Below are 26,518 nucleotides of genomic sequence, written 5' to 3'. Positions count from 1 at the left end.
CCTTAAGGCAGACTAGGACCCGCAGCCTCCCCCTGGGAAAGGAGCTTTGTGGATGAGCTGTTTTCCTCTCCTTCTGGCAAAGGGCAGAGAAGACCTTGGGTTCTGGGAGGGGAGTACATCTCCAGACTGGAGTCTTTCTGTGAAGAGTCACCTCAGTGACCATTTGTCCTGGGAGCTCTCCTGTCACGTTTCCTCCCAGAGACAGCCTAGAAGGGTAGGGAGGCCAGACAAAGGAGCAAGCGAGCCCTTGGGTGGAGAGGGGAGGCTGGACCTAGAGCCTCCGTTTAGACCCTTGAGTCCTGACTTAGCAGGAAAGGAAGTCTGACATCTGAATGGGGACCTCCACCTGCCCCATCCCTTACTCCCTCAACTAACCTTCGCTCTGGCCCCCCCTACCCTGCGCCTACCTTCTTCTCCCAACTAATAATAGCACGATGGAACCAGAACCGAAAGGGCACCAAATGGACAGTGCATGGTGGAGTCTGTTGGGGACCCCAGAAGTGAATGGGCAGCTTCTCACCTCCTGCCAGAGGTGAGAGGCAAAACACTTAATAACCAGTACAACATGGGCACCAACCACGTAGAATGTTCCAACTGAATCTCAGACCTGATGCCACGAATGCTCAAATAATAAGATGTCATTGACCATAAAATGTATTTACTATCACCGTCAATGAACTATGTCCAATGAACTTGTCAATGAACTATGACCAATGCCTGCTTTCTTTCTTTCTGTTTTTTTTTTTTAAAGATTTTATTTATTTGACAGAGAGAGATCACAAGTAGGCAGAGAAGCAGGCAGAGAGAGAGGAGGAAGCAGGCTCCCTGCTGAGCAGAGAGCCCAATGTGGGGCTCGATCCCAGGACCCTGGGATCATGACCTGAGCCGAAGGCAGAGGCTTTAACCCACTGAGCCACCCAGGCACCCTTTCTTTCTGTTTTTTAAAAAGATTTTATTTAAGAGAGAGCGTACCCATGGGCGGGGCAGGATTAGAGGGAGAAGTCGATGAGCTACGGTAAGGCAGGGTACACTGGAGTGGTCCCTTCAGCAAACAGCTTGAGGGAGAAATCCAGGGCGGGGGCAGCCTGGGTCAGCATCCCCAGAGAGATGACGTCGATGTGGGGCCCGCAGAACCGAGGGAGGTTTTCCAGCGTGATGCCCCCGCTGGCCTCCACGCCCACACCCGGGAAGCGGGCCTTCAGCGCTGCGGCCGTGGAGTGCAGCTCCTGAGGGGACACAAGCCAAGGGGAAGTGAGGGTTCCCCCACGCGGCCGCTTCCCGGGAAGCAGAGCCTGCCTCACCTCGGGCCTGAAGTTGTCCAGCAGGACGAGGTCTGCTCCCACCTCGGCTGCCTCCATAGCGTCCTGCAGACTGCCGCACTCCACCTCCACCTTGAGGGCGAAGTCAGCCATCTGCCGCGCCCCCCGAACCGCCTGCGGGGCAGGTAGGGGAAGAGGACAGTGAGGACAGCGGCCCTGGGGTGGATAGTGAGAAGACCAGGCAACCCAGTGGTTTCTCTCGCACTAGGTGAAACCGCATGAAATGACCACTTGAGTGGATCAGAAAAATGGCCAAACACCAGCCATATTCGGCAGCTGGACGGGAGTTTGGTTTGACTCGAGAATATGGAAACTGGAAGGGGGCTCTTTCTGCCCAGGGGTCCTGTCCTCCTGCTATAAGAAAAATGCCTTCTTGCACCGAGAAAAAAATAAAAATAAATACACAAAACCGGAAGGCGTCTTCGAGAACATTTTTGCCCAGGAAACCAGTCCAGGGAGCTAGGGTGACCTGCCAACACCAAGTTCCCCGGCAGCCCGCCCTTTGCTTTTGAACGTCAGAGCAGGTCCCTGAGCACCGATAGAGAAGAGATGGCCACTCGCCCATCTGGCGGATAGACCTCCCGGATAAGAGGGATCAAGGGGGTCCAGCAGCCCTGACTCGAGGCCATCACTGTTCCCCAGGGCGTGGTTGAGGGGGCGGGTCCCCAGTAGAGCGCAAGGGCTACGGTGGGGAGCCGGGCTGGGGCAAGAGCTGGCACATACCTTTTCCACGCCTCCGGCTGCCACCACGTGGTTGTCCTTCACCATCACCAGCCCCCCTAGGTCATAGCGGTGGGCCTTGGCCCCGCCCACCAGGAGCCCATACTTCTCCACCAGCCGGAAGCCGGGCGTGGTCTTCCTCGTGCCCGCCACGTGCCCGGCCCAGCCCGCCTCCCTGGCTGCCTTCACGGCGGCGGCGGCGGCACTGGCCACCCCACTGCAGCGGGCCAGCGTGTTCAAGGCCACCCGCTCCCCCAGCAGCAGGCAGTGGGCGGGGCCCCGGACCTCGGCCACCCTGGCCACGGGCACCAGCTTTGAGCCCTCGGGGAGGAACCAGGAGACCTGGCAGTTGACTCGGGCAAAGATGGCATCGAAGAAGGGCCTTCCAGCCAGTACCCCGGGGGACTTGGCCCACAGGACCGCCTGCGAGGGGGCCGCCCCCGTGACCAGAGCTGCGTGGTTGGGACCCGGGCAGTCCTCTCGGAGCCAGCTGTCTGCCAGGGCGGCCAAAGTGGTGGGGGGCAGCAGCAGCGCCAGGCCTGGGAGGGAAAGATGGAGAAGGAGGTTACATTTTGGCTGCCGCTCTGGGAGTCGGGGGTGGTTGTCCAAACAATTAAGGACCAGCGAAACTGGGGGCTAGCCCATCAGGGTCAAGATCTGGGGGTCCCGCAGAGGACCTTGTGGACTGGACGAGGTTGTCAGATTAAGTAAATAAAAACACGGGACACCGAGGTAGATTTAAATTTCTGGCGAACATCAAAGGTTTTTCTGTTTTTGTTTTTAAGTATAAATGATACTTACAATGTACTTACACTTAAAAATTATCTGTTGAGTATCTGAAATTCAGATTTAACTGAGTGGCCTATAGTCTGTGGCAAACCCGTTCTGGATCAACAGATAGTGACCGACTGAAGGAGAAGACCCCCGAGTCACCTGCTGCCTTTGCCGCTGCCCGGGCAGGAGGCCAGTGTGTCTGCTCCACAGCTGTGCAGGCTGAGTAAAGGCAGGTAGGCTGAGGTCACACAGCAAATGGGCGGCAGAGTCCGACCCACCAGGCTGCACGGCCGTGCCCGTAGGTTCTTCTGCCTTTGCACCTCTTGCGTGGAGCACCCCGCCCCCACGCTTGATGTCTCAATGAACTGTCCTCTCTCTAGAGATGGGGTCTGTACAAGGAAGGTCTGTGCAGGGGGAAACTGGGCTTGAGCCGTTGCTCTGTGAGGCACAGCTTCAGGAGCGTGGGCGAGTCCTTTCCCCATAAGAAAAAGAGTAGTGCCGGGGTGCCTAAGTGGCTGAGTGGGTTAAGCCTCTGCCTTCGGCTCAGCTCATTATCTCAGAGTCCTGGGATCGAGCCCCACATCTGGCTCTCTGCTTCCCCTCTTCTCTCTCTGCCTGCTGCTCCGCCTACTTGTGGTCTCTCTTTTTCTGTCAAAAAAAAAAAAAAAAAGAAAAAAGAAAAAGAAAAAGGGTAATGACCGCCAAGGGTAGTGCCCACGGCGGTCCTTTCCGCGGGCATATTAGCGGTTAACCCGCTATAAGGTCTGTTGAACGGATGGGTGAGCTCAGACACGGTGCAACATCGCCATCTATCGGCCAGGAGAAGACCTGCAGCCTCATGTGCTTGTGTCCTGGATGGACGCAGCACCTCTGTGGAGGGGGAGATCATTGGATGGCATGTTGGGGGATTTCAACTGGTTACTATGTTAGGCGGTTTTGTTTCGCTTCCTCACTTTTGCTCCAAGCTGAAGTTAAGACCAGGAATTCTGGCCTGTTCTACTCTCAGAATAAGGCCCTTCTTGCCCAACATTTCTCCCCCAAAGCCAAGCACCCAGGATTTTTAACCTCCCCCACTACCCAGGATTGTACCTAGCCCTCCTTTCCCACATTCTGCTCCAACTGGCTTCCATTCCTGCCCAGAGGCAGCTGTGCCCTGGCTGGCTGCTGGGAACAGTCAGTAAAAGTGACAAAGACGTAGTTCCCATCTCCACTGTTCACCAGCCCGCCAGGCCAAAGGCTCCGGACATACAGCAGCGATGCAGAAACTCCCACTCCATCCACACCAGGTCCAGAGATGTTTGCTTTTTTTCTTTTTTTTTTAAGATTTTATTTACTTATTTGACAGAGAATGAGAGAGCGCAAGCAGTGGGAGCAGGAGAGGGAGAAGCAGGCTCCCCGCTGAGCAGGGTGCCTGATATGGGGTTCCATCCCAGGACCCTGGGATCAAGACCTGAGCTAAAGGCAGACTTCAGCTGCTGAAGTCTCAGACTTCAGACTGAACTGAAGGCTTAACCCACTGAGCCACCCAGGCGTCCCTGATGTTTTTTTTTTTTTTTTAAAGATTTTTTATTTTATTTATTTGACAGAGAGAGAGATCACAAGTAGGCAGAGAGGCAGGCAGAGAGAGAGGAGGAAGCAGGCTCCCTGCGGAGCAGAGAGCCCGATGCGGGGCTCGATCCCAGGACCCTGAGATCATGACCTGAGCCGAAGGCAGCGGCTTGATCCACTGAGCCACCCAGGCGCTCCTGATGTTTGTTTTTTAAAGTGAACATGAATCCTTCAACTGGTGAGACCATGGGGCACCTCTACAACGAAATTCTACTCAGCAATAAAGGAACCAACTACAGACATACACAATAGGGATGAGTTTCGAATGTATTATTCTAAATAAAGCAGCCTGATTCTAAAGGCTACGTGCTATTTGAGTTCATCATCCATATGACATTCTGGAAAAGGCAAAACCACAGCAAGAGATGAGACTAGTGGTTTCCTAAGAGTGGGGGAGGGGCTGGCCACAAGGAACGGCACCAGGGAGTCTGAGGTTGGGGCCAGACTAGTCTGTATTTTGTCTCTGATGGTGGCTACACCACTGATGTGTTTGTGAAGACCCACAGAGCTATACACAGAAAAGGGTGAATTTTATTCCTTGTAATTATACCTCATTAAACCTGACCTTAAAATAAGACGATAAAAACTCAATCACTCTCCTGCCTAAAACCCCACGTTCATCCTGTTCACTCCAGCTGATTCTTCTCTCCATTTTTCACTGATTCTTTTGACAAATCCTTCATTTTTTTAAAGGATTATTTATATATTGTGACCGATTTTTTAAGATTATTTATTTATTCTGACCAGGATCACAAGTAGGCAGAGACAGGCAGACAGAGAGGAGGAAGCAGGCTCCCTGCTGAGCAGAGAGCCTGACGGGGGCTTAATCTAGGACCCCAAGACCATGGCCTGAGCCGAAGTCAGAGGCTCCAACCCATAGGCGACCCTTGATAAATCCCTCTTGAATGCCTGCTGTGTGCTAGCTACTAATTGCTGGGGGACAGAGTGGGCAGCTCTCCCTCTTAGCTTTCAGGCCTTAGCCTATGCTGTTCCAAGGCTATGCCTCTGCCCAGAAGTCCCTTCCCTTCCCCTCACCCCAGACGCCCCCATTCACCTCCACTCCTCCTTCAGGTCTTCTCTCAGATAGCATGTCCTTGGCAGGGGGCACTCGGAGACCCCCTATCCGGCCATGTGCTCAGTCGGCTCCTTGTTTTCACCTATGCTCTACGCTGGCGGCCAAAATGAGTCATCCCAAGAGAGTTTTCTGCTCCATCCAGAGGGCTAACACACAGAACCACATAAATGTGCTGCTTTGATAGGTCAAGAATGGCCAAATATTGGTGATTTCGTATTGTTTTGCTTAATACTTGGTGTTCAGTGATACTTATCCAGGCAGAGAGACTGCACAGTGGAAGGAATCAGAATCCAGACTCCGGGGCCCTACGGGCTGGGCTCGGCCACTTTCAGCTAAGTGGTCTTGGGCAAGGGACTGAAAGTCTCCGGGGCTTCGAAGGTGCCTCCTTTGTGACAGGGATAAGGAAAATAATCACCTCACAGGGTTTTATTAAAATTAAATGAGTTACCATCAGCAAAGCTCTCGGGAACACCGGCGCTCGGTAGATGTGTTTGCTAAAGGATGACCGAGCCTTTACCAAGGGTCGAGGGAGCACAGAGGAAGAAATGACCAAGTGTCTGCGAGGAAGGAGGAGGTAGTTTTTGTAGCCTTGAAGGATGAGTAATCTTTGCCAGGCAGAGTTATGAGGTGATGGTGTGTGTGTGTGTAGGGGGGTGGCATTTCAGGCTGAGAGCAGGTGTTTGAGACTGAAAAGCAAGAACATAGAGAAACGCTGTAGGGCGGGCTTCTGGAGAACAATGGGATGGCCAGAGTGAGAAAAGCCTAAATTATTTAGCTGAGCAATTTGGACAGATCTTAGGGGCCGTCGCAGAATTTTAAGCACAAGGGAATTTTTTTTTTAAGATTTTATGTTTAAGTAAAATCTACACCCAGCATGGGGCTTGAACTTACAACCCCGAGATCAAGAGTCCCAAACTACTGACTGACCATCTGAGCCAGCCAGGCACCCCAAGCAAGGGAATTACAGAATGATGATTTTGTTCTGGAAGGGTCACCTTAGCCACCCACTGGAGACAGGTTGGGAGGTGAAAGGAGGCTGAGGCAATCGGCCAGACAGAAAGAGACGAAGCCCTGACTTGGGCAGGAACGATGGGAATAGCAAGCAGGGGCAAAAGCAAGAGCTGTTTCTAAGGCAGGGTCTGCCGGAATGAGCATCTCATGGGATGTGGAAGCCTTGGGTCTCTGCCATGGGTTTAGCTGCAAACTGCCACAAGGCACCAGTCAGGGCCGAGGATGAGGGCAGCCGAAGGCAGCAATCTGCAAGCCTCTGGGGTGCCAGCGTGGGCTCCGTGGTTCTTTCTGGTTTTCTCATCTGAAACTCACCACAGGGGATTTCTCCCATTTATAAGCACAGTAAGTGAATGTCAAGGAGGCTCATACCAGGATGCAGCTGGGAAGCAGCAGAGCATGGGGGGTGGGAGAGTGGGGAGGGGTGGGGAGAGACTGGCTCTGCAGATGTTAGGGTTGAAATGCCAGCAGGAAAATGTGCACTGGCCGTGCCCTGAAGGTGGGTGCTGGCGTCCGGACAGACAGTGGGTGAGGAATGGGGATTTTGGAGCTGCCGGCAGACACGGGTGATGACTAAGCCCAGCAGCGGGTAAGATCAGCAGGTCAGGTAAGAAGAGGAGGGTTCTGGGAAGCACCAGTATTTAAAAAGAGAAGCAGCACCAGGATGGAGTGGGTGTTTGGAGCTGAGGGTTTCAAGAAGTAGGATGGGAGCAGATGCAACTAGAAGGAAGGCTGCAAGTGGGCATAAGCCTTAGCAGCAGGGAAGCCGTTGCTGGAGCAGTCTTAGTGCTGTGCGGTGCAGGCAGAAGCCCCAGTGTCGTGGTCAAGGACTAGCACATGGGAGGCGAGGAAGTGGAGGTGGTGGGGGGTGATCGCTCTTCTTGGAAGAACTGAGAAAGCAGAGATCCACTTGAGATTTTCAGACTCTCTGCTGCTCAGCCCCAGCCCAGAGCCCCTGAATCAGAATCTTTCAGGGGGGTGGTTCCCAGGCACCCAAGGTTTGGGACAGTCCTCCTACCCCCGTGATTCAGATGCCCGTGAGGGTTAAGAACCAATGCTCCCGGGTGCCTGGCAGGCTCAGTTGGTACAGCGTGACTGGTGATCTTGGGGTGGTGAGCTCGAGCCCCACATTGGGTGTAAAGATTACTAAAAAAAAAAAAAAAAGAACGAGTGCTCACACGAGACCACATATTGTGCCTCCGTTTACATGAAATGTCCAGAAAAGGCAACTCAAGGAGCCAGATGTCAGAACAGTGTTTGCCCGGGGTTGGAAATTAACCTTAAATGGCACGTTGTTGTACTGGAGGGATGGAAATAATCTGTGGAGATGGGCGTGCAACTTAGCAAATTTACCAAAAATCATTAAACTGTTCACTTAGACGAAAGAAGCAAGAACCGATGAGCGGCCAGAGGCAGGAGCCATCTTGGAACACCAGTGAACCAGTGAATCCAGACACTGAACATCAAAATTCAAGGTAAAGAAGAAAGACAACCAGATACTGGGCGCTCCACCAACACCCAGCCATGCTCTTGCCCAAACAGCTAAGCCAGAGTCAGATGAGACATCCAGATGCAACGGCCAATTTGTAAGAAAACCAGAGGACGGAGGAACATGTTAAACTCTACCATGGGAACATAGCCAGCAAAGTTCACACCACAGGAAACTAACAGAGGACAACCTCATTTTCCCAACGAACACATTGCAAGGAAAACAAAAGATTAAAAGAATCTCAAAACAGGGGCGCCTGGCTGGCTCAGTCAGTAGAGCATGAGACTCTGGATCTAGGAGTCTTGAGTTCAAGCCCCATGCTGGGTGTAGAGATGACTTGAAAATAAAATCTTTAGGGGCACCTGGGTGGCTCTATTGGTTAAACGTCTGACTTCCTTTGGTTCAGGTCATGATCTTAGGGTCCTGGGAGGGAGCCCTGCTTTGGGTACCCTGCTCAGCACGGAGTCTCTTTCCTCCGCCCAACCTCTCTGCTTGTGCACATTCTCTCTCAAATAGATAAAAATATTTGTAAAAAAATAAGTAAAAATTAAAAGGAATCTTTTAAAAAAAGAGTTATTCATTTATCTGAGAGCAAGTGTGCTCAAGAGCACATAGAGGAGGGGCAGAGGGAGAGGGAGAGAGTCTCAACCAGACACGGGGCTCGATCTCACAACCCTGAGATCACTACCTGAGCCAAAACCAAGAGTCAGAAGCTTAACCGCCCGACTGAGCCACCCGGGTGCCACCCACTATCCCCCCACCCCCCCCACCCCCCCATCTAAAGAATCTTAAGACACATGCTAACCAATCACAACATATGGATCCCATCTGGATCCTATTCAAACAAACTGAAACCAAATTAGAGCATTTATGAGACAACTGGAAATCTGGACACTGATTAGATGTTTAATAACATCAAGGAAATTTTTTTTGGAAGATTTTATTTATTTATTTGACAGAGATCACAAGTAGGCAGAGAGCGAGGAAGAAGCAGGCTCCCCGCTGAGCAGAGAGCCTGATGTGGGGCTCGATCCTAGGACCCTGGGATCATGACCTGAGCCGAAGGCAGAGGCTTAACCCACTGAGCCACCCAGGCGCCCCCATTAAGGAAATTTTTTTAAAAATTTAGATGTAGGGGTGCCTGGGTGGCTCACTCATTAGGTGTCTGCCTTCAACTCAGGTCATGATCGCAGGGTCCTGGAATGGAGCACCGCATCGGGCTTTCTGTTCGTTGGAAAGCCTGCTTCTCCCTCTCCCACTCCCCCCACTTGTGTTTCCTCTCTAGTTGTGTCTCTCCGTGTCAAATAAATAAATAAAATATTTTTTAAAAATTTAGGTGTAAAAAAAATTTAGTTGTGATCATTGTATTGTAGTTGTAACAAAAAGAAAAGTCCTAAGGGCGTCTGGGTGGCTCAGTCAGTTAAGCTGTCTTCCTTCAGCTCTGGTCCTGATCCCAGAGTCCTGGGATTGAGTGCCTGGTCTGTCTCCCTTCTCAGTGGGAAGCCTCCTTCTCTCTCTCCCCCTCCCCACTACTCGCGATCTCTCTCTCTTAAATAAATAAAATCTGGGGCACCTGGGTGGCTCAGTGGGTTAAGCCTCTGCCTTCGGTTCAGGTCATAATCTCAGGGTCCTGGGATCGAGCCCCGAATCAGTCTCTCTGCTCAGAGGGGAGCCTGCTTCCTCCTGTCTGCCTGCTTCTCTGCCTACTTGTGATCTCCATCTGTCAAATAAATAAATAAAATCTTAGAAAGAAAGGAGGGAGGAAGGAGGGAAAAGGAAGGAAGGAAGGAAGGGGAAGAGGGGGAGGTTGAGAGCGAGGGAGGAAAGAAAGAGAGAAGGAAGGAAAGGAGAGCGAGGACCCTCATTTGACAGAGGGTCAAGGAAAATTTTCCTTAAGATGAGCAAGGCAATGATTCTCGACCTTGGCTGCACAATGGAATTCTCTAGGGGGCTCAGCAAAATGCTGATGTGGGGCCCCAATCCCAGAGATTCCAACGTAACTGGTCTGCACCGTGGTCCCTAGTAGCAGAGCCAAGAGCTTTGGGGCTGCAGGGGGAATCGTCACCGCCACCCACAGGCGCCTTCCATATGCCGGGCCTTTGCCACACGGCCTCAGACCTGGCATTTCATCACAAATCCTACCCCTGTTCAACCCGTACAGACCCATGTCATTGTGTCCACCCCCCACCCCCCGCCAAGTGACTCCACCAGCTGGGGTTACTCTCTTGGAGCTTTGAGACCCACTGCATGGCTTCTCTGTTGTAGAGTCAGAATGTTACCCGCTCCCTGTTCCATTTGTGAAAAATAAATCCGTCCGGTTGGCTTCAGGCCCCCATTCTCCTGCATTTCCAACAAAAGGGGAGCTTTGAAAATACATCTCTTCTAATTAGCAGCTACTACTGACAGGAACTTTTGAGAAGGGAGCGCTGTTTTTGCAGGAACCCGAGGAGACCTCGTACTGAAACTGCCATCTGGAGGGGACAGCTGTCACGCCCTGTCCTGCTCCTACCCTTGTCGTTGGTATATGCAAAAATTCTCTCAAGGTGCCTACACTTCACAGATTAACGTTTTACCCTGTGGGATGTACCCTTGGTCTCTTAGTTGGCTGTCCGGAGCTTATTGAAATTGGCATCTCTGGGGGGAAACCCTCTTACCCTGTTGGTGAAAAGGCACTTGGGAAAACAGTAAGGAGGTTCCTCAGAAAGTTAAAAATAGAGCTACCATATGACCCAGCAATCACAGTACTAGGTATTTGCCCCAAAGATATAGTTGTAGTGATCTGAAGGGGCACCTGCACCCCAATGTTTAGAGCGGCGACATCCACAATAGCTGAACTATGAGAAGAGCCCAGATGTCCATCGACAGAAGAATGGATAAAGAAAATGTTCACACACACACACGCACATACACACACACACACTGGAGTATTTTTTTTTTTTTTTAAGATTTCACTTATTTATTTGACACAGAGAGAGAGATCACAAGCAGGCAGAGCAGCAGGCAGAGAGGGCAGGGGAAGCAGGGTCGCTGCTGAGCAGAGAGCCCAATGTGGGGCTCGATCCCAGGACCCTGGGATCAGGACCTGAGCCGAAGGCAGAGGCTTTAACCCACTGAGCCACCCAGGCGCCCCATCTTTCTTTTTTTTTTTAAGATTTTTTTAAAATTTATTTATTTGACAGACAGAGATCACAAGCAGGCAGAGAGGCAGGCAGAGAGAGGAGGAAGCAGGCTCCCCGCTGAGCAGAGAGCCCGATATGGGGCTCGATCCCAGGACCCCGGGATCATGACCCGAGCCAAAGGCAGAGGCTTTAACCCACTGAGCCACCCAGGCGCCCTTCTTTCTTTCTTTTAAAGTTTTATTTATCTAAGTAATCTCAGGAGGCTTGGGTGGCTCAGTCAGTTGAGGGTCTGCCTTCGACTCAGGTTGTGGTCACAGGGTCCTGGGATGGAGTCCCGCATCGGGCTCCCTGCTCAGTGGGGAGGCTGCTTCTCCCTCTGCCACTCCCCCTGCTTGTGCTTGCTCTTTCTTTCTGTCAGATAAATAAATAAAATCTTTATCTAAGTAATCTCTACCCGCAACATGGGGCTCGAACTCATGACTCTGAGATCAAGATTTGCATTCTCTTCCAACTGAGCCAACCAGGTGCCCCTCCTGCCCTCCTTTCTTTACAAATAATGTAAAAAACAGATAAAGTGATGACTCTGGCAGAATACGGGAAAATTTTCCCGCATGTCCACTTTTGCTGTTCTGTCTGGATGGCTGACTGATGTTTACTGTGTTTCCATGTGGCCCTCCCTGGATGGTGGCTCGGGGCCGTGAGGGACTGGGCCAGAATCAGAACCCCCACACCTTCCTCTTTACATCAGTCACTTACCTCGTTCCTGTCTGGGATGGACGGGCATACGCGGAGGCTCTGTGAATGCCCCCAAGATGAGTATAGCAAGTGTTTGCTCTGTGGAGGCCAAGAAAAACACGGCTGTACCCACCTCGAGTCTGGCCCTGACGTAAGTACAGCCATCTTGGCACCTTGCACCCCCTCTCCACCCGCTCCCCTCCCCTTGGTAGTATGTGTGACATCCCTCAGCCACCCCTGGCTGCCCTAAAAGAAAAACAAATAGTTAACTTGCAGAGATCACAATCCTGCAAGACAGGAGTCTCCCTCGGTTCACAAAGATCCTAGTGATTCACAAGAAAGAAGCCATCTTCTCAATAGCCCAATTTCAAGAGACAAATAACTCAGTTCCTTAAGCCCTAATGTCGCCCTCCCCGCCATAAAACTGAAGGAGGCTGAGGCAGAAGGAAATGTAAATAAAGTGAAATTTCTTCTAAACCTAAATCTCACTAACAAGGACACTTGATAGGAGAAATGTGAAACTTTATCTCTAAACCTCTAAGATAGTGTCAGCGATCATTCCCAAGCATATGGCCCACTGATACACATCTAAAGGGTCTCATGAGAAGATTTTTACTACTGGTAATGAATAACCGTTTCCCCAGACAACAGCTAGCCCCTCAAGGTCCTGGAGACTTCGCTTCCAAAATTCCGTAGAGACTTACATCATCCATAACCCCCTTTGTCCTCACCCACCGCTGAGTCTACCCCTACTCTGCCTTTTAAAAACTCTGACTGTAATCTGGCTCGGGGTCCAAGTCCCTACTCCGCTGTGTCGGGTATACTTGGGCCCAAGCTTGAGCTTGTCAAATAAACCCTCGTCGGATTGCATCGGTGCTTGGCTCCTTGGTGGTCTCTTGGACGTGAAAACTCGGGCATAACAGCTCTTACTTCTGTGTGTAATCACGTGGCCTGTGCGCGCGGCTATGGGGCTGGTATGTTTTCCAGCTAAAACTGAGTCAGCAAGGGGGCACCTGGAGGGCTCAGTTGGTGCAGCGTGCAACTCTCAATCTCGGGGTCATGAGTTCGAGCCCCATGGTGGGTGTAGAGATTACTAAAAATAAATACATAAACTTAAAAAAAAAAAAGGATGGTTCTCCCCAATTTCCCCAATTTACATGAAAAAAAAAATCAACTCAGAAGTTGTTCATTTTAAAGGGTTGACATTCCTAAATTTTTCTTAAAACAGTTGCCCGCTACCATTTGTCTAGGCTAGAATCTGGAAGGACAAAATGTCTTATAATAATGACGGCTAACACAGGGATGCCTGGTGGGCTCAGTCGAAGTGTGCGACTCTGGATCTTGGGGTTGTGAATTTGAGCCTCACGCTGGAGGCGGAGGTCAGACAGATAGATAAGTAGAAAGCAGCTGACACTTACGCGATCCTTCTGAAATCCTGTGCCAAGCACCTTACGTCTATTGGCACACCCGATCCTCACAATGACCTTAAGAGGTGGGTCCCATTACTTTCCTCATTTTACAGACAAGGAAGCTGAGGCATGGAGAGGCCACATAACACACCTGAAGTTCACAAAGTTCACACAGCTGGGAAGTGGGGAGTCAGGTCATGAACTCAGGCAGGATGGCCCCAGAGTCCCCTCAATGACCTCACCCCTCTCACCGCCAACATCTAGCACTAAGCGGTTTTTTTTTAAACTGCTCTGTGCTTATCGTGTCAACATTTGCAGAGTTCTGTGAGCCACACCCATGGTTCCAGGGCTCGTGCCCTGGTGTATGGGAACATCGGGGTCGGGAGTCAGAAACACCTGGGTTGGGGGACAACCTAGCTGGCTCAATCAGCAGAGCATACGACTCTTGATCTCTGGGTTGTGAGTTCAAACCCCATGATGGGTGCAGAGATTACTTAAAAAAAAAAAAAAAAAAAAGAGGGGTGCCTGGGTGGCTCAGGTTAAAGCCTCTGCCTTGGGCTCAGGTTATGATCCCAGGGTCCTGGGATTGAGCCCTGCATCAGGCTCTCTGCTTGGTCAGGGTGGGGTGCGGGGGTGCTGATTCCCTTCCTCTCTCTCTGCCTACCTCTCTGCCTACTTGTGTTCTCTGTCAAATAAATAAATAAAATCTTAAAAAAAAAAAGAGAGAGAAAGAAAAAAGAAAAAAGTCTTAAAAACAATGTTTGGGGACACCTGGGTGGCTCAGGTGGTTAAGTGTCTGCCCTCAGCTCAGGTCATGATCACAGGGTCCTGGGATGGAGCCCTGAATCAATTCCCTGCTCAACGGGGAGCCTGCTTCTCTCGCTCTGCCTGCCACTCTCTCTCTCTTTCTCATTTTCAAATAATAAATACATAAATAATTTTTCAAAAAAAAAGGAAGGAAAAGGAAAGGAAAGCAATCACAGGGCCACAACGAGGAGGGAAAGAGGTGACTCGCCCATGCCTAGACAGATGTCTCTGAACAACGGTGTGTAACCCTGGCCGCCTTGTTCCTCCTGCTATTTATTTGTTGATCCATTGGGCTGACACCAGATGGAGACAGAGGCTGGTAAGCCCCGCAGCTTCCAGCTAAAGTTCTTTTCTTATCTACCCTTCTCTCCCCAGAGAGGAGAAATGACCTCCAAATAGGGCCCAACTGGACTGCCCATCACGCCAGCGGTAAACCAATCTACAGAATTTCAAAGCTGACTGCTTCGTTGAGTAGCAAGATAGAGGGCTGCGCCACAGGATGAGGCCAGATGGAGCGGGCCCTGAATGACAGGAACAAGTGAGGGTTTTGTTCAACAGGCAATGGGAAAATCACAAAAACTTTGGGTCAGAAGTCACTTGGAAGTTTAGATATTTAAACTGTGACTGATGTTCTTGAAAGATACAAGATGGGAGGCTGTCGCAATAGCCCGGGCAAGGAGCAGGGGCCCTGGGGAAGGGTGGTGAGGGCCTCGCTCCCAATGCTGTAAAAGAAAGAGCACAGTACCGGCACGCACGCGCACAGACACACACACACACACACATAACCAGACTGGCCTGCGCCTGCCCCGCCCCACTCACACTTTGGCCAAGTCTGACCTCCCTGTCTTTGCTCCCTGCCTCCTATCTTCTTTGCCCCAACTCTGCCCTGTCCCCTCCCTTGGCCCCATGTCCCCAGCTTTCACTTCATCCCTTTGACTTGTCTACTCCCTCCCGGGCTTAGTTCCTGTGGGGTCAGCGACCCAGTGGCCGCATGGAGTTACGCACACATCCCCCAGTGAAGCAAAGGAAGCCTTCCCCAGGCTGTTCCCCCAGAGGGAGGACAGAACAGAAAAGGAAGAGGTTTTGGTGGCGCTCAGGTGACAGGAAGCGCAGAGGACAGGACCACTGTTTGGATATTGGGGTAGGAGGAAGAATGGGCCGTCAAAGATGACCCTGTGGTTTCCTGTCCAAGTAGGAGGACGGTGAGGCAGGAACAGAAACGGAGCGGGTACGGGGGCGGTCTTCAAGTCTGACACCCCAGGGAGATGTCCCGGTGGAGATGGACTCGCAAGGCTTCCAAAGACGGAAGTGGGATCTGGGCAGCGCTCGGCGCTGGAGAGCCGGACGCAGGGAATCGGTATCAGGAGAACGACGACACCGAGGGCTCTTTAGGTGTATTATCTCACTTAACCCTCCCCACAACCCAAGGGAAGGCAATGTTTTCACTTCGTCCCTGAGGAAATCAACGTATGGAGGAGAAGCATTTTGTCCCAGGTCACACGCAGCAGGTGGCAGGGATTGGACTTGAGCCCAGGCTCTGACTCTGAGGTCATTTCTAAACCAAAAGCTCCTTTGAATCCCCTCTGAAAACTGGTTCCACAGGCCAGCGGGATGTTTCAGATGTTTGGGGCCAGCAGAAGCCCCAAGCAGGGGAGGCAGTTCAGAGCTGGGGAAGCAGCAGCCCAGGGAGGGGAAAGGGAAAATGCCGAGAGCTTAAGAAGGGGCTTCCTGTCCTCCAGGCACTGGCCAGATAGTCTGTTTGTCCTCTCCAGAGCCCTGAGAGCTGGGAACTAAAACTGTCATTTTACAGATGCACAGAGAGGAGGCTCTAAGAAGTCAGGTGACTTGCCTGAGGTCACACAGCAGGTTCACGGTGGAGCCCGGATTCAAACACGAGCCTTTTGACTCCAGACCCTGGCCCCTATCACCAAACACAGGACCTCCTTAGTGACATCGCTCCCACCCCAGGCAGCGTCCCTGGGCTCAAGCCCCCTCCCCCACTGGGCTGCAGAAGGGACAGGACTTTGCCTCCCCTCCTCCCCGCCTGCTAGCAAGGGGCAAAGTCCAGAGCTGCTCCCCAGACAGGGCTTCCTCCAGACCACCCGGACCTTTCTTTTCCTGGGATTCAAGCCCCTTTCTCCCCAGAACTCATTGGGGACTATAGAAAGAGAAGAAGCTTTCTGAAGACAGAAGAAGTGCTTGGGGTTCAGAGAGGTTGGAGGGTGACAGGGGGGCAGAGAGTAAATGGGAAGGAGGAGAATGGATTTTCTGAGAATGGGGGAGGGGGGTAAGGGACCCTGATTACTGGGGATTGGGAGGGAGGCAGGATAGGTGAGATGGTGATACAGGCCGGGACAGAGAAGAGAGGCCTGGGAAGCTCTTTTACCTTCAGGGTCCATGACGGCTTGGAGGCGCAGGGCTGGTGTGTCCACTGCTCAGATCCTGTGTTCCCAGAGGCCCAGAGTGGGGGTGGGGCTGCCAGAGGAAGGAGGAAGGGGCCGGCCTAGCCTGCCCTTCTCCAGTTCTCTGGAGCTCCCTCCTGCCCACTCCCAGGACCCCTGGTGGCTGGACAGGCTGGACACACCTCCTCCTTTCGCTTTCTATACAGCATTGGAGGAACTCACGCTTGTCTAACTCGAAGTCCCCTCTTCCTTGAGCCAGAGGCCCAGTTCCCTCCACACACCCAGCCTTCCAAAGGCTGTGAGGCTGCTGGTGTCAGCTGGAAAGCTTCTGGGTGCACTAGGAGAATCATGGGCCTTAGCCCTGGGTTCAGACTTTAATTCCATCCTTTTTGATCTTGAATACCTTTTTACCTTTTCTGCGTCTCAGTTTCCTTAGCTGTAAGATGGGTAATTCCTCCTTCGTTGGCTCAACAGATAATCAAATGAGAAAATTCTGTGAATGACAGAGTAGAAAATCAACACTTCCTTTCCTTTAACTCCTCTTCCCAAGGTCCATCTCGCACCCTGAACCTTGCTTGCCTCAGTCTAGCCTAGGCCTCCAAACTATTTTCTCCTCGATGGCATTTTTACTCTGGTTTCTTTCTCAATCCCTCTCTCTCTTTTTTAAGATTTTAAAAAATTTATTTGACAGACAGAGATCACAAGCAGGCAGAGAGGCAGGCAGAGAGAGGGGAGGGAGAGAAACAGTCCCTGCGGTGCTCCATCCCAGGACCTCGGGATCACCACCTCCCCCCCCCCACCCCCGCGGAAGGCAGAGGCTTTAACCCACTGAGCCACTCAGGCACCCTTACTCTAGTTTCTCTCTTAAAGGCTCTTTGCTGACTCTTGCAAGTCCTACTTCCTACATCCAACCTCGCATTTCAGTGTCCCCTGGGTGAAGTGCGTGGTTTCTCTTTTCCACCTCTGCACACAGATAAACTACATTTCCCAGCCTCCTTTGCACTGAGGCCACCACGTGACTGAATTCTGTCCAATGGAATGTGAGCAAAAGTGATACCGCCACTTCCAGACCAGGCTCTTGAAAGCCTTCCCGGGATGCTGCCCTCTCTCCCCACTGGAAACCGCAGAGCCTCAAAGTAGAAGGAGCCTGGGTTCCTGATTGACCTTATGGAAGGCTTGCTTCCAATACGGGGACTGGACTGTCACATAAGCAAGGAAAAGAACTTCTCCTGAGTTATACCCCTGAGACTGGGGGGCTGTTCGTTACAACAGCTCGCCTGCTCCACTCCTGATTCTTGTCATGGCGCCCTTCCCATGCTGCACGGCACAGGACATAATTTATGCATCGATGCTATTATTTAAATTGCTATCTAAAATGAGATGACTCTCAAATCTCTCTCTAGCTCCGCCTTCCCTCCCAAGTTCTAAAAATGAACTCATTATGTTCTCCCCCCAAACTGCTCATCTCTCTGCATTTCTACATAATGTCATCCACATCTCCTCCACTTCCCAAGAAAGAAATCTTAAAGTCTGACCTCATTCTTCCCTCCATCACCCAATAGCCAGTTAGTCTAAAATCTGGTTTTCTGAATAAGTGTATTTCAAACTTGACCTTCTTTTCCCCCTTAGGTCTGACCCCCCGCTATATCCAAATTGTACTGGAATAATGCTCTCCCCTTGCAGTGTATTACCTTTAGGACATCCTCCTAGATGCTAGGTTCACTCAAAAGACAGATCCAAGGGGCTCCTGTGTGGCTCAGTTGAGAGTCAGACTTTTGGTTTCAGCTCAGGTTGTGATCTCAGGGTTGTGGGACTGGGCCCTGCATTGGGCTCCATGCTGGGTCTGGAGCCTGCCTGGGATTCTGTCTCTCCCTCTGCCCCCCCCACCCCAGCTTGAGTGCATGTGCATTCTCTCTCTCTCTTTCTCTAAATAAAGGAATAAAATCTTTAAAAACGAAAACAAGGGGCGCCTGGGTGGCTCAGTGGGTTAAAGCCTCTGCCTTCGGCTCGGGTCATGATCCCAGGGTCCTGGGATCGAGCCCCGCATCGGACTCTCGGCTCCATGTGGAGCCTGCTTCCTCCTCTCTCTCTGCCTGCCTCTCTGCCTAGTTGTGATTTCTCTCTGTCAAATAAATAAAATATAAAAATAAAATAAAATTAAATTAAAATAATAAAAATGAAAACAAAAACAAACCAATACAGATCTAAGCTTGCCACAAGTTTACTTAAAACCATCATTCATTCTTTCATTAATTCCTTTATCCCTCCATTCAGGAAACACATATTAGTGGCTACTGTGTGCGAGGCCCTGGACCCTGGAATCACAAAGATGGGCCGTGGATTTGGAGGGGCTCCACTCTAATGAGTGGGGGGACACCGTGCCATAATTACAGCTCAGTGTTGTGTGGTTACATGACACCCTGTGGAAGAAATGCTGTGTCTAGGGATGCTTGGGTGGCTCAGTCAGTTAAGCCTCTGCCCTCAGCTCAGGTCATGATCCCAGGGTCCTGGGATCGAGTCCCCCATTGGGATCCCTGCTCAGCAGGGAGTCTGCTTCTCCCTCTCCCACTCCCCCTGCTCGTGTTCCCTCTCTTGCTGTGTCTCTGTCAAATAAATAAATAAAATCTTAAAAAAAGGAAGTGTCTGCCGGGGTGGAAGCAGCGAGGGCGGCTTCACAAAGGCTGTGACATTTGAGCTGAGTCTTGACGGTTGAGGAGTCTGGCGAGGAGTCAAGATATGTGTCCAGGGCACGCCGGGGGTGGTCTGGCTTCAGGCAGAGCACCTACAGTGTGAGACTGAGGAAGGGCCTCTCTTTGTGGCCGACCTCCTGGGATGGATAGGTCTGTAGTCCAGCCAGGCCATCCACAAAGTCAGCAGGCAGGTACTGAGCACCTGAGGAAACTGGGGCACACAGACACCCACTTGCAGCACACTGTCTGGAGCAAATAGATTGTCTTCAAAGTACCCTGGGCTGCTCTGTCTAATGATTCTACCCTGGATCTCCCCCAGAACCGGACAGCCGCCTACCGCATAGCATCCTCAAGCAATACCCTCTTAGGGTTTGAAAGTTTCTTCTTGGGTGCCTGAGTGGCTCAGGGGGTTAAGTCTCTACCTTTGGGTCAGGGTCCTGGGATCCCAGGGTCCTGGGAGCGAGCCCCGCATCGGGCTCTCTGCTCTGCGGGAAGTCTGCTTCCCCCACCTCTCTGCCTGCCTCTCTGCCTGCTTGTGATCTCTGTCTGTCAAATAAATAAAATTTTTAAAAATTTAAAAAAAGAAAGTTTTCTCTCTACTTTTGGCTAGGTCTGCTCTTGCTACTACTTTGGGAATCTTAGAATCTTCTGATTAACTTACTTTCTTCTTTTATTGACAGTTCCAGCTTAATCTGCCTCCAGGCACGGCCCCTGAGTTTTGGGGCTCAAAGATGGAGTCTGTTTCACATTCCCTTAGCAGAAGGCCTTGGAAGACTCAGAACTGACTGGCGTCCTCTCTTGCCTGCAGCCCACACTTCACAGGGTCTGCCTGCCCAAAGGAACATGGTCCGGGGTCAGAAATAGGGATGCAGAGGACTCTTAGGTATAAATATCCACTTTCAGAAATGAAACATCCTTAGAATCATGCATGGAGGCCCTTTTCCTGTCTGTAAAAATGAATTATACTAATAGATTTCTCATGACCTTCTCTATCTAAATCCTTTCGCCCTCTGGAATTTTCATTTTGTAGGACAAAGCTTGATTTGGAACCATAATCGTATTGTGTACTTTTTACTGCCTGGACAGAATGAATTTTTTTAAAAAGACTTTATTTATTTGAAAGAGAGAGAGAGACAGCAAGAGAAGGAACAGAAGCAGGGGGAGTGGGAGAGGGAGAAGCAGGCTTCCCGCAGAGCAGGGACCCCGATGTGGGGCTCGATCCCAGGACTCTGGGATCATGACCTGAGCTGAAGGCAGATGCTTAATGACTGAGTCACCCAGGCACCCCTGGACAGAATGAATATTTTTAACATTTTAAACTATATACGCTCCCCGGGGCACCTGGGTGGCTCAGCAGGTTAGGCCTCTGCCTTTGGCTCAGGTCATGATCTCAGGATCCTGGGATCGAGTCCCACATTGGGTTCTCTGCTGAGCGGGGAGCCTGCTTCCCCCCTGCCCCCACCTGCCTCTCTGCCTACTTGTGATCTCTGTCAAATAAATAAATAAAATCTCTGCTGAGCAGAGAACCTGCTTCCCTCTCTCTCTCCCTGCCTGCCTCTCTGCCTACTTGTGATCTCTCTCTGTCAAATAAACAAATAAAGTCTTTAAAAAAAAGATTTTATTTATTTGCGGCGCCTGGGTGGCTCAGTGGGTTAAGCCGCTGCCTTCGGCTCAGATCATGGTCTCAGGGTCTTGGGATCGAGCCCCACATTGGGCTCTCTGCTCAGCAGGGAGCCTGCTTCCTCCTCTCTCTGCCTGCTTGTGATCTCTCTCTCTCTCTGTCAAATAAATAAATAAATAAATATCTTAAAAAAAAAAGATTGTATTTATTTATTTGACAGACAGAGCACAGGTAGGCAGAGAGGCAGGCAGAGGTGGGGATGGGGGGGAGAGGGAAAGCAGGCTCCCTGCTCAGCAGAGAACCCGATGCGGGGCTCGATGCCAGGACCCTGGGATCATGACCTGAGCCGAAGGCAGAGGCTTTAACCCACTAAGCCACCCAGGTGCCCCTGTATAGTTTTTTTTTTTTTTTAAGATTTTATTTATTTGGGGTGCCTTAATTTTTTTTCTAGTTGTAAAAGTGATAGGCATTTATTATATAAAACTTGGAAATACAGAAAAGTATAAACAAAAAAAATCGTTCATAAATCTATCTCCTGATGGATAAGCACAGTAACCATCTGGGATATTCCCTTCAAATTGCTTTTCTATAAATGTCTTGTTTTTGCATTTTATTTCCTTATTTTTTAAAAAGATTTATTTGTTTATTTGAGAGAGTGAGAGCTCGAACATACAAGGGCAGAGAGGGGCAGAGGGAGAGAGAGAAATTTTTTTTTTTTAAAGATTTTATTTTATTTATTTGACAGAGAGAGAGATCACAAGTAGGCAGAGAGACAGGCAGAGAGAGAGGAGGAAGCAGGCTCCCTGCGGAGCAGAGAGCCCAACGCGGGGCTCGATCCCAGGACCCTGAGATCATGACCTGAGCTGAAGGCAGCGGCTTAATCCACTGAGCCACCCAGGCGCCCCGAGAGAGAGAAATCTTAAGCAGATTCCTCACTGACTGTGGAGCCTGACACGGGGCTCGATCCCGTGACCCTGAGATCAGGACCTGAGCTGAAATCAAAAGTCGGACCAACCGACTGAGCCACCCAGACGCCCCTCTGTTTTTGCATTTTTATTACAAAATTAGATTCATACTTACTTACAGATTAGTAACTAGCTTTCGTTCCCTGGTAATGTTATATTGTAGACATTTTTCAAAGTCATTGCGTAGGTTTTGAGAGCGTGGTTTTTAGCACCATTCATTCATTCAAATGAATATTTACTGAGGCCCCACCACTTGGTGGTACGACGGCCACTGGGAGCATAGCGGTGCCTCAAAGTCCTTGAACAAGACTCTCAGCTAAGTCAGCTCTTGGGTTTTGGAGGTTCCTACCCGTCCCTCAGGAGCAATGTCTCACTCCCTTTTTTGGGTGCACTCACAAAGTTTTGCCTGTACCTCTATTTGAACACTTTTTACATATCATGTTATTTTCCGGGCTGTCAGAGCCCTGTTGGGAGTCTTACCTATCCTCCCCCACACCATTTCCTTCAGGATCTGCCCAGGACCCAGAAACCGGTAATAGTTCAGAAAAGTAATTGCAGGGATGCCTGGGTGGCTCAGTCGTTAAGCGTCTGCCTTCAACTCAGGTCATGATCCCAGGGTCCTTGGATCGAGTCCCACATGGGGCTCCCTCCTTGTAGGGAAGCCTGCATCTCCCTCTCCCACTCTCCCTGCTTGTGTTCCCTTTCTCACTGCATCTCTCTCTCTCTGTCAAATACATAAATAAAATCCCAGGACACTGGGATCGTGACCCGAGCTGAAGGCAGCGGCTTAACCGACTGAGCCACCCAGGCGCCCCCAGAGTGGCCTTTTAGAAGGGTCACTGGGACCATCATGGGCAGAGGATGGAAGTGTCTGGGGGGTCACTTTTTTGGGGGGGGAGTGATTGCATGTGTCCATTGAGAGGAGGTGGAGCTGATGGCTTTGGAGTTCGTGACAGTATTTTCTAAACCTGAGATCGGGGCTCTTGGTTTGGCAAATCGGAAACAACAGTTGCGGTGTGTCTAAGGGACTCTGGGAACTCGCCCCTGTTGCTGGGGCTAAGGCCCGTCCAAATAGCTCCCAGTGACAGCTGCGAAAAGGCACTCAGCCCCGTGGTGCCTGACTTGGCTGGTGAAGGCTGCACTTTCGTCCCAGCTCAGCCTGTCCCCAGACCAAACCACAGGTGGCACAAACCACTGTGGCTGCGTGGACCCATGGCCACCATTCTGTCCCTTCATCTCCCTCCCCTCTACTTCCATTTGGGAACAGACGCACCCAGGCTGTTTCCAGATCCCTGCCCCCCAGGTCGGGCATGGGGTAGTCACACTCCTCCCCTTCCCAAGGACCTCTCTTATTGTAGGTCAACCTGTCCCTCAGCCACTGAGCCCGTCTGAGTCAACAACTTCCTCTTTGTAAATTTCCTCATTGTCCTGGGGAAGTACCAACCGCCTTTGGCTCATGAGGGCCCCCAGGCTCTGGCCAGGGGTGGGGTCTTGTCCCTCTGCACCCCTGTCCCCCCATTGCATCCCACCCTGGAGCCATAGGGGAAGCTCCTGGTTCTGAGCGCCTGCCAGTCTCACCGATCGCCCTTGGAGAAGGGAAGGAGCTCGCCCCCTCCCTGGGGAAGATGAGATACAAACACAGTACCTGGGTAACAGCAAGCTCCCCGCCTTCAGCCCTCCTCCCCCCCTTCCTGGAAAGCAAGCAGGCGGGGGCGGGGGAGGCTGAGCAGGACAGACGGCGCCTGAGCTGAAGAACCACACTTGGGTCACACACGCAGACTTTCTCTCAGGCCCCACAGTCTTTATTGGGCTGCAGACGAGTAAATCTGCTACTTCCACCCCACCCAAGCCAAGACGAGGCCCAGCGTTCTTAGCAGTTCCTCAGGGTGGCCCCTCGGACAGCCCGTCCTGCGCTCCTCCCCACCGGTCATCACACCACTGTACTCACCCTCACAACTTCACACACAGAGCCAAGGCCGGGCCTCCTGCACACCAACAGCACCCATGCCTGGACCCACGCAGGTGCTGGGGTTTCTGAGAACTTGACCTGCCTGGAAACCCTTCTCACCCTTGCCCTTGGGAGGAGTAGCAGCGGCCGCCTCTGGCCGCCTCCGTCCGCAGGTGGAGGGAGGGTGGCAGCGCGGACCAAGGGCACACCTGGGAGCACAGCTGGGTGACTCCAGGGGACCCCTCCGACAGAGCACCGCACGCTGTTAAAGGAGGGTCCTGGCCTGACCCAGCAGGACTGTCCTAATCTATGGGACCAAAAAGTACTTTTCAGAGCGATCGGAGGCGGGAGTTTGCTTCCGCCCTCCTTCCTACACGCTGGGGTCCCTGGGGAGTCCTCCGAGAAATCATCCATCTAAGAAGTTCATTACTGGGGAGACTCAGCAGGACTAAACATGGGGAGGGCGGTGGGGAGAAGTCAGAGTGGATGAGGAAGGGTGATGGATTCAGTCTGGAAACGTCCCGTGGTACAGGGCCCTGGGCACCCGAGGCGGGCGCCGGCGGGAAGACCCCGGGGTTCAGAAGCTGGATGGGGTTCAGGATGAACATGCTGGCGACGAGGCAGCTGGAAGAAGATGGAAGGTGGGAACTGGCCTCCGCTCTCGGTCCTCACAAGCACTGAGGGGCCTCGGCCTCCCCGGCTCCCTGGCACTCCGCAGCCTCATCATCCTTGCTGCCCACCAGCGGCTCCTCCTCCCCCTGCAGGAGCGGGGCTGAGCCGGACTTCAGCTCCCCCAGCTCCAGGCAGCCCTGCTGAGACTTGCGCCTGTCGAAGAACGTGGTGAGGGTGGGCTGCCGGCCGGCCCCGTCCCCCACAGGTGCCCCAGGGCCCTTCTCGCCCCCAGAGCCTCCTGCGGGGCCCATCATCAGGGCCTCCTCGTCGGGCACCGGGGCCGGCCCAGCCCAGGCGTCCACCACCCCATTGCGCTTGCCACCCCCACTTAGCGTCAGGGCTCCCGTCCTCCTCTTCTGCCGATGGCGCCACAGAAGGAGTAGGATCATGAGGACAAGGACCACCAGCAGGGCCACAAGCACAGCCACCAGCAGGGTGCCCTTTGTCCCCTGATCTGGAAGTTGGGTACTGCGTGTGTCTTTGAGGGACGCTGACGTAGTCACAGCGAGTATTTTTACTGTGGAGAAGGGGGAGCCATGGGTCCCCTTGGGGATCCGCGGAGAGCCGGTTGCCATGGTGACAGGGGGTCCACTGTCCACATCAAAGGTCTCCAGAGTGCCGGTTGCCATGGTGACAGGGGGGTCACTGGCTCCGTCAGAGGGTTCCAAAGTGTCAGTTGCCATGGTGACAGGGGGTCCACTGGCTCCGTCAGAGGTCTCCAGAGAGCCGGTTGCCATGGTGACAGGGGGTCCACTGGTTACATCAAAGGTCTTCAGAGAGCTGGTTGCCGTGGTGACAGGGGGTCCACTGGTTACATCAAAGGTCTCCAGAGAGCTGGTTGCCGTGGTGACAGGGGGTCCACTGGTTACATCAAAGGTCTCCAAAGTGCCAGTTGCCATGGTGACAGGGGGTCCACTGGTTACATCAAAGGTCTCCAAAGTGCCAGTTGCCATGGTGACAGGGGGTCCACCGGGTCCGTCAGAGGTCTCCAGAGAGACAGGTGTCACGGTTCCATCAGTCACAACGTGGAGTGCCAGATAGTTTCTTGGTGTTTCAGCAGGGTTACCGTTCGCATTAATTTCCAGGCTTGTTGACTCCTGGGTGGAAACTTTCCAGAAGACTGCTCGGTCGGGTACGTGGAGGTCACTGGTGGCAGCAGTGGACGCCTCAGGAAAGGACACCTCATTGGTTGTATGGGGATCTGAGGAAGGTGAGGAGACCTGGTGCGTGGTGCTGTTGCTCTCCTCAGGGAACTTCGTTGTCATAGGGTTGGGGGTCGCTAAGTCGAGGTTCTCAGCCTCAGAGACAGTTGAGGCCAGAGAAACAGAGGACCCTCCCGGTACAGACTTCTCCGAAGTGGCTGTGATGTCCTGAGGCTCTGGAATCACCTCTTGAGTCCAGATGCTCCCAAGAAGGAGGAGAAACAGGGTCATCCTCATGGCAGCAGGCATGGGCAGGAGGGGCACTGACGGTGGGAAGCTGAAGAAATACACACACAGTAAGAGCTGAGGGGGAGAACCTGGCCAGGCCCTCCCCTTCTGCCCACTTCCCTGCTAACTGCCAGGCCTAACTTGTGGTTTAACGGCTTTTTCCACCCTTGCTTTTACTATTATCAGAAAGAACAAGGGGACAGATGCTGGCGGATCTGCTATCCCCTCAGACCCACAGGCCCCCTCAGGCCTGGGCTGCTTGTGCTCCGGCAACGGCCCCCCCTCCCGCCCCTTCCCCGACCCTATTTGGCCCTGATGGCGCCTGGTCCTCTCTTCCCATCATCTACAAGGATCTTTCCAAGCCATAGCATATTCCCAGGTCCACAAAGGCCCCTGGCCCCCAGGTTGTTCCCCTTACCAGCTCACTCGGTGAGGGCACAAGGTTGGGTCCAGGCCAGCTCCAACTCCTCCTGAAGCGGGAGCAGGACTGGGCAGATGGGCCCCAGGGGGAAAGGAAGTGGCCCTGGCTCCACCCACCCCACCCCAGCATCCTGCCCCACCCACAGTGCTCCCACAGCTGCCGTGATGATGGCTCCATCACTTGCTCTTTCTAGGTCTGAGACGGTGCGGGGGAAGGGTGCTCTGGGGTCCCAGCCAAGGCAAGAGGGGTTTGTGGGGGGGGGGGGGGATCTGGAACGGGTGCTTAGCCGGGAATTGGGATGGCCAG

General features: G+C 52.3%; 2 protein-coding genes across 5 annotated transcripts; both read right to left on the bottom strand.

Moving 5' to 3' along the window:
- Positions 1 to 853: 853 nt before the first annotated feature.
- QPRT (quinolinate phosphoribosyltransferase) lies at positions 854 to 16,687 on the bottom strand. 4 transcript variants are annotated; one of them, XM_045994064.1, is made up of 6 exons: positions 16,450 to 16,687; positions 11,869 to 11,946; positions 2,973 to 3,032; positions 2,043 to 2,578; positions 1,302 to 1,433; positions 854 to 1,226 (listed from the first exon to the last, which is right to left on the bottom strand). In XM_045994064.1, exons 1-6 carry the CDS (start codon positions 16,460 to 16,462, stop codon positions 1,011 to 1,013), a joined length of 1,035 nt encoding a protein of 344 aa, XP_045850020.1. In that variant the 5' UTR covers positions 16,463 to 16,687; the 3' UTR covers positions 854 to 1,010. The 4 variants fall into 4 exon arrangements, with proteins under 4 accessions (XP_045850020.1, XP_045850021.1, XP_045850022.1 ...); XM_045994065.1 differs by lacking the exon at positions 2,973 to 3,032 and having other exon boundaries at positions 855 to 1,226; positions 16,450 to 16,677; XM_045994066.1 differs by lacking the exon at positions 11,869 to 11,946 and having other exon boundaries at positions 855 to 1,226; positions 16,450 to 16,674.
- Positions 16,688 to 23,518: 6,831 nt separating this feature from the next.
- SPN (sialophorin) lies at positions 23,519 to 26,278 on the bottom strand. The gene is made up of 2 exons (XM_045992510.1): positions 26,210 to 26,278; positions 23,519 to 25,840 (listed from the first exon to the last, which is right to left on the bottom strand). Exon 2 carries the CDS (start codon positions 25,810 to 25,812, stop codon positions 24,358 to 24,360), a length of 1,455 nt encoding a protein of 484 aa, XP_045848466.1. The 5' UTR covers positions 25,813 to 25,840; positions 26,210 to 26,278; the 3' UTR covers positions 23,519 to 24,357.
- Between the last annotated feature and the right edge of the window lie 240 nt (positions 26,279 to 26,518).

Source organism: Meles meles, chromosome 21, assembly GCF_922984935.1.
Source record: "Meles meles chromosome 21, mMelMel3.1 paternal haplotype, whole genome shotgun sequence".
Classification (NCBI taxonomy): domain Eukaryota; kingdom Metazoa; phylum Chordata; class Mammalia; order Carnivora; family Mustelidae; genus Meles; species Meles meles.
The sequence above is the reverse complement of the archived record's forward strand: the minus strand, read 5'-3'. Positions and strand labels throughout refer to the sequence as shown.

Bases quoted from the DNA above. Each gene is read 5' to 3' on its own strand.
- QPRT (XM_045994064.1), bottom strand. The intron at 3,033-11,868 runs GTAAGTGACTGA...GCCTTTACTCAG, and splicing joins CCATCCCAGACAGGAACGAG to CCTGCACAGCTGTGGAGCAG. The intron at 1,434-2,042 runs GTATGTGCCAGC...CCTGCCCCGCAG, and splicing joins CAGCCGGAGGCGTGGAAAAG to GCGGTTCGGGGGGCGCGGCA.
- SPN (XM_045992510.1), bottom strand. From the start codon at position 25,812: ATGCCTGCTGCCATGAGGATGACCCTGTTTCTCCTCCTTCTTGGGAGC.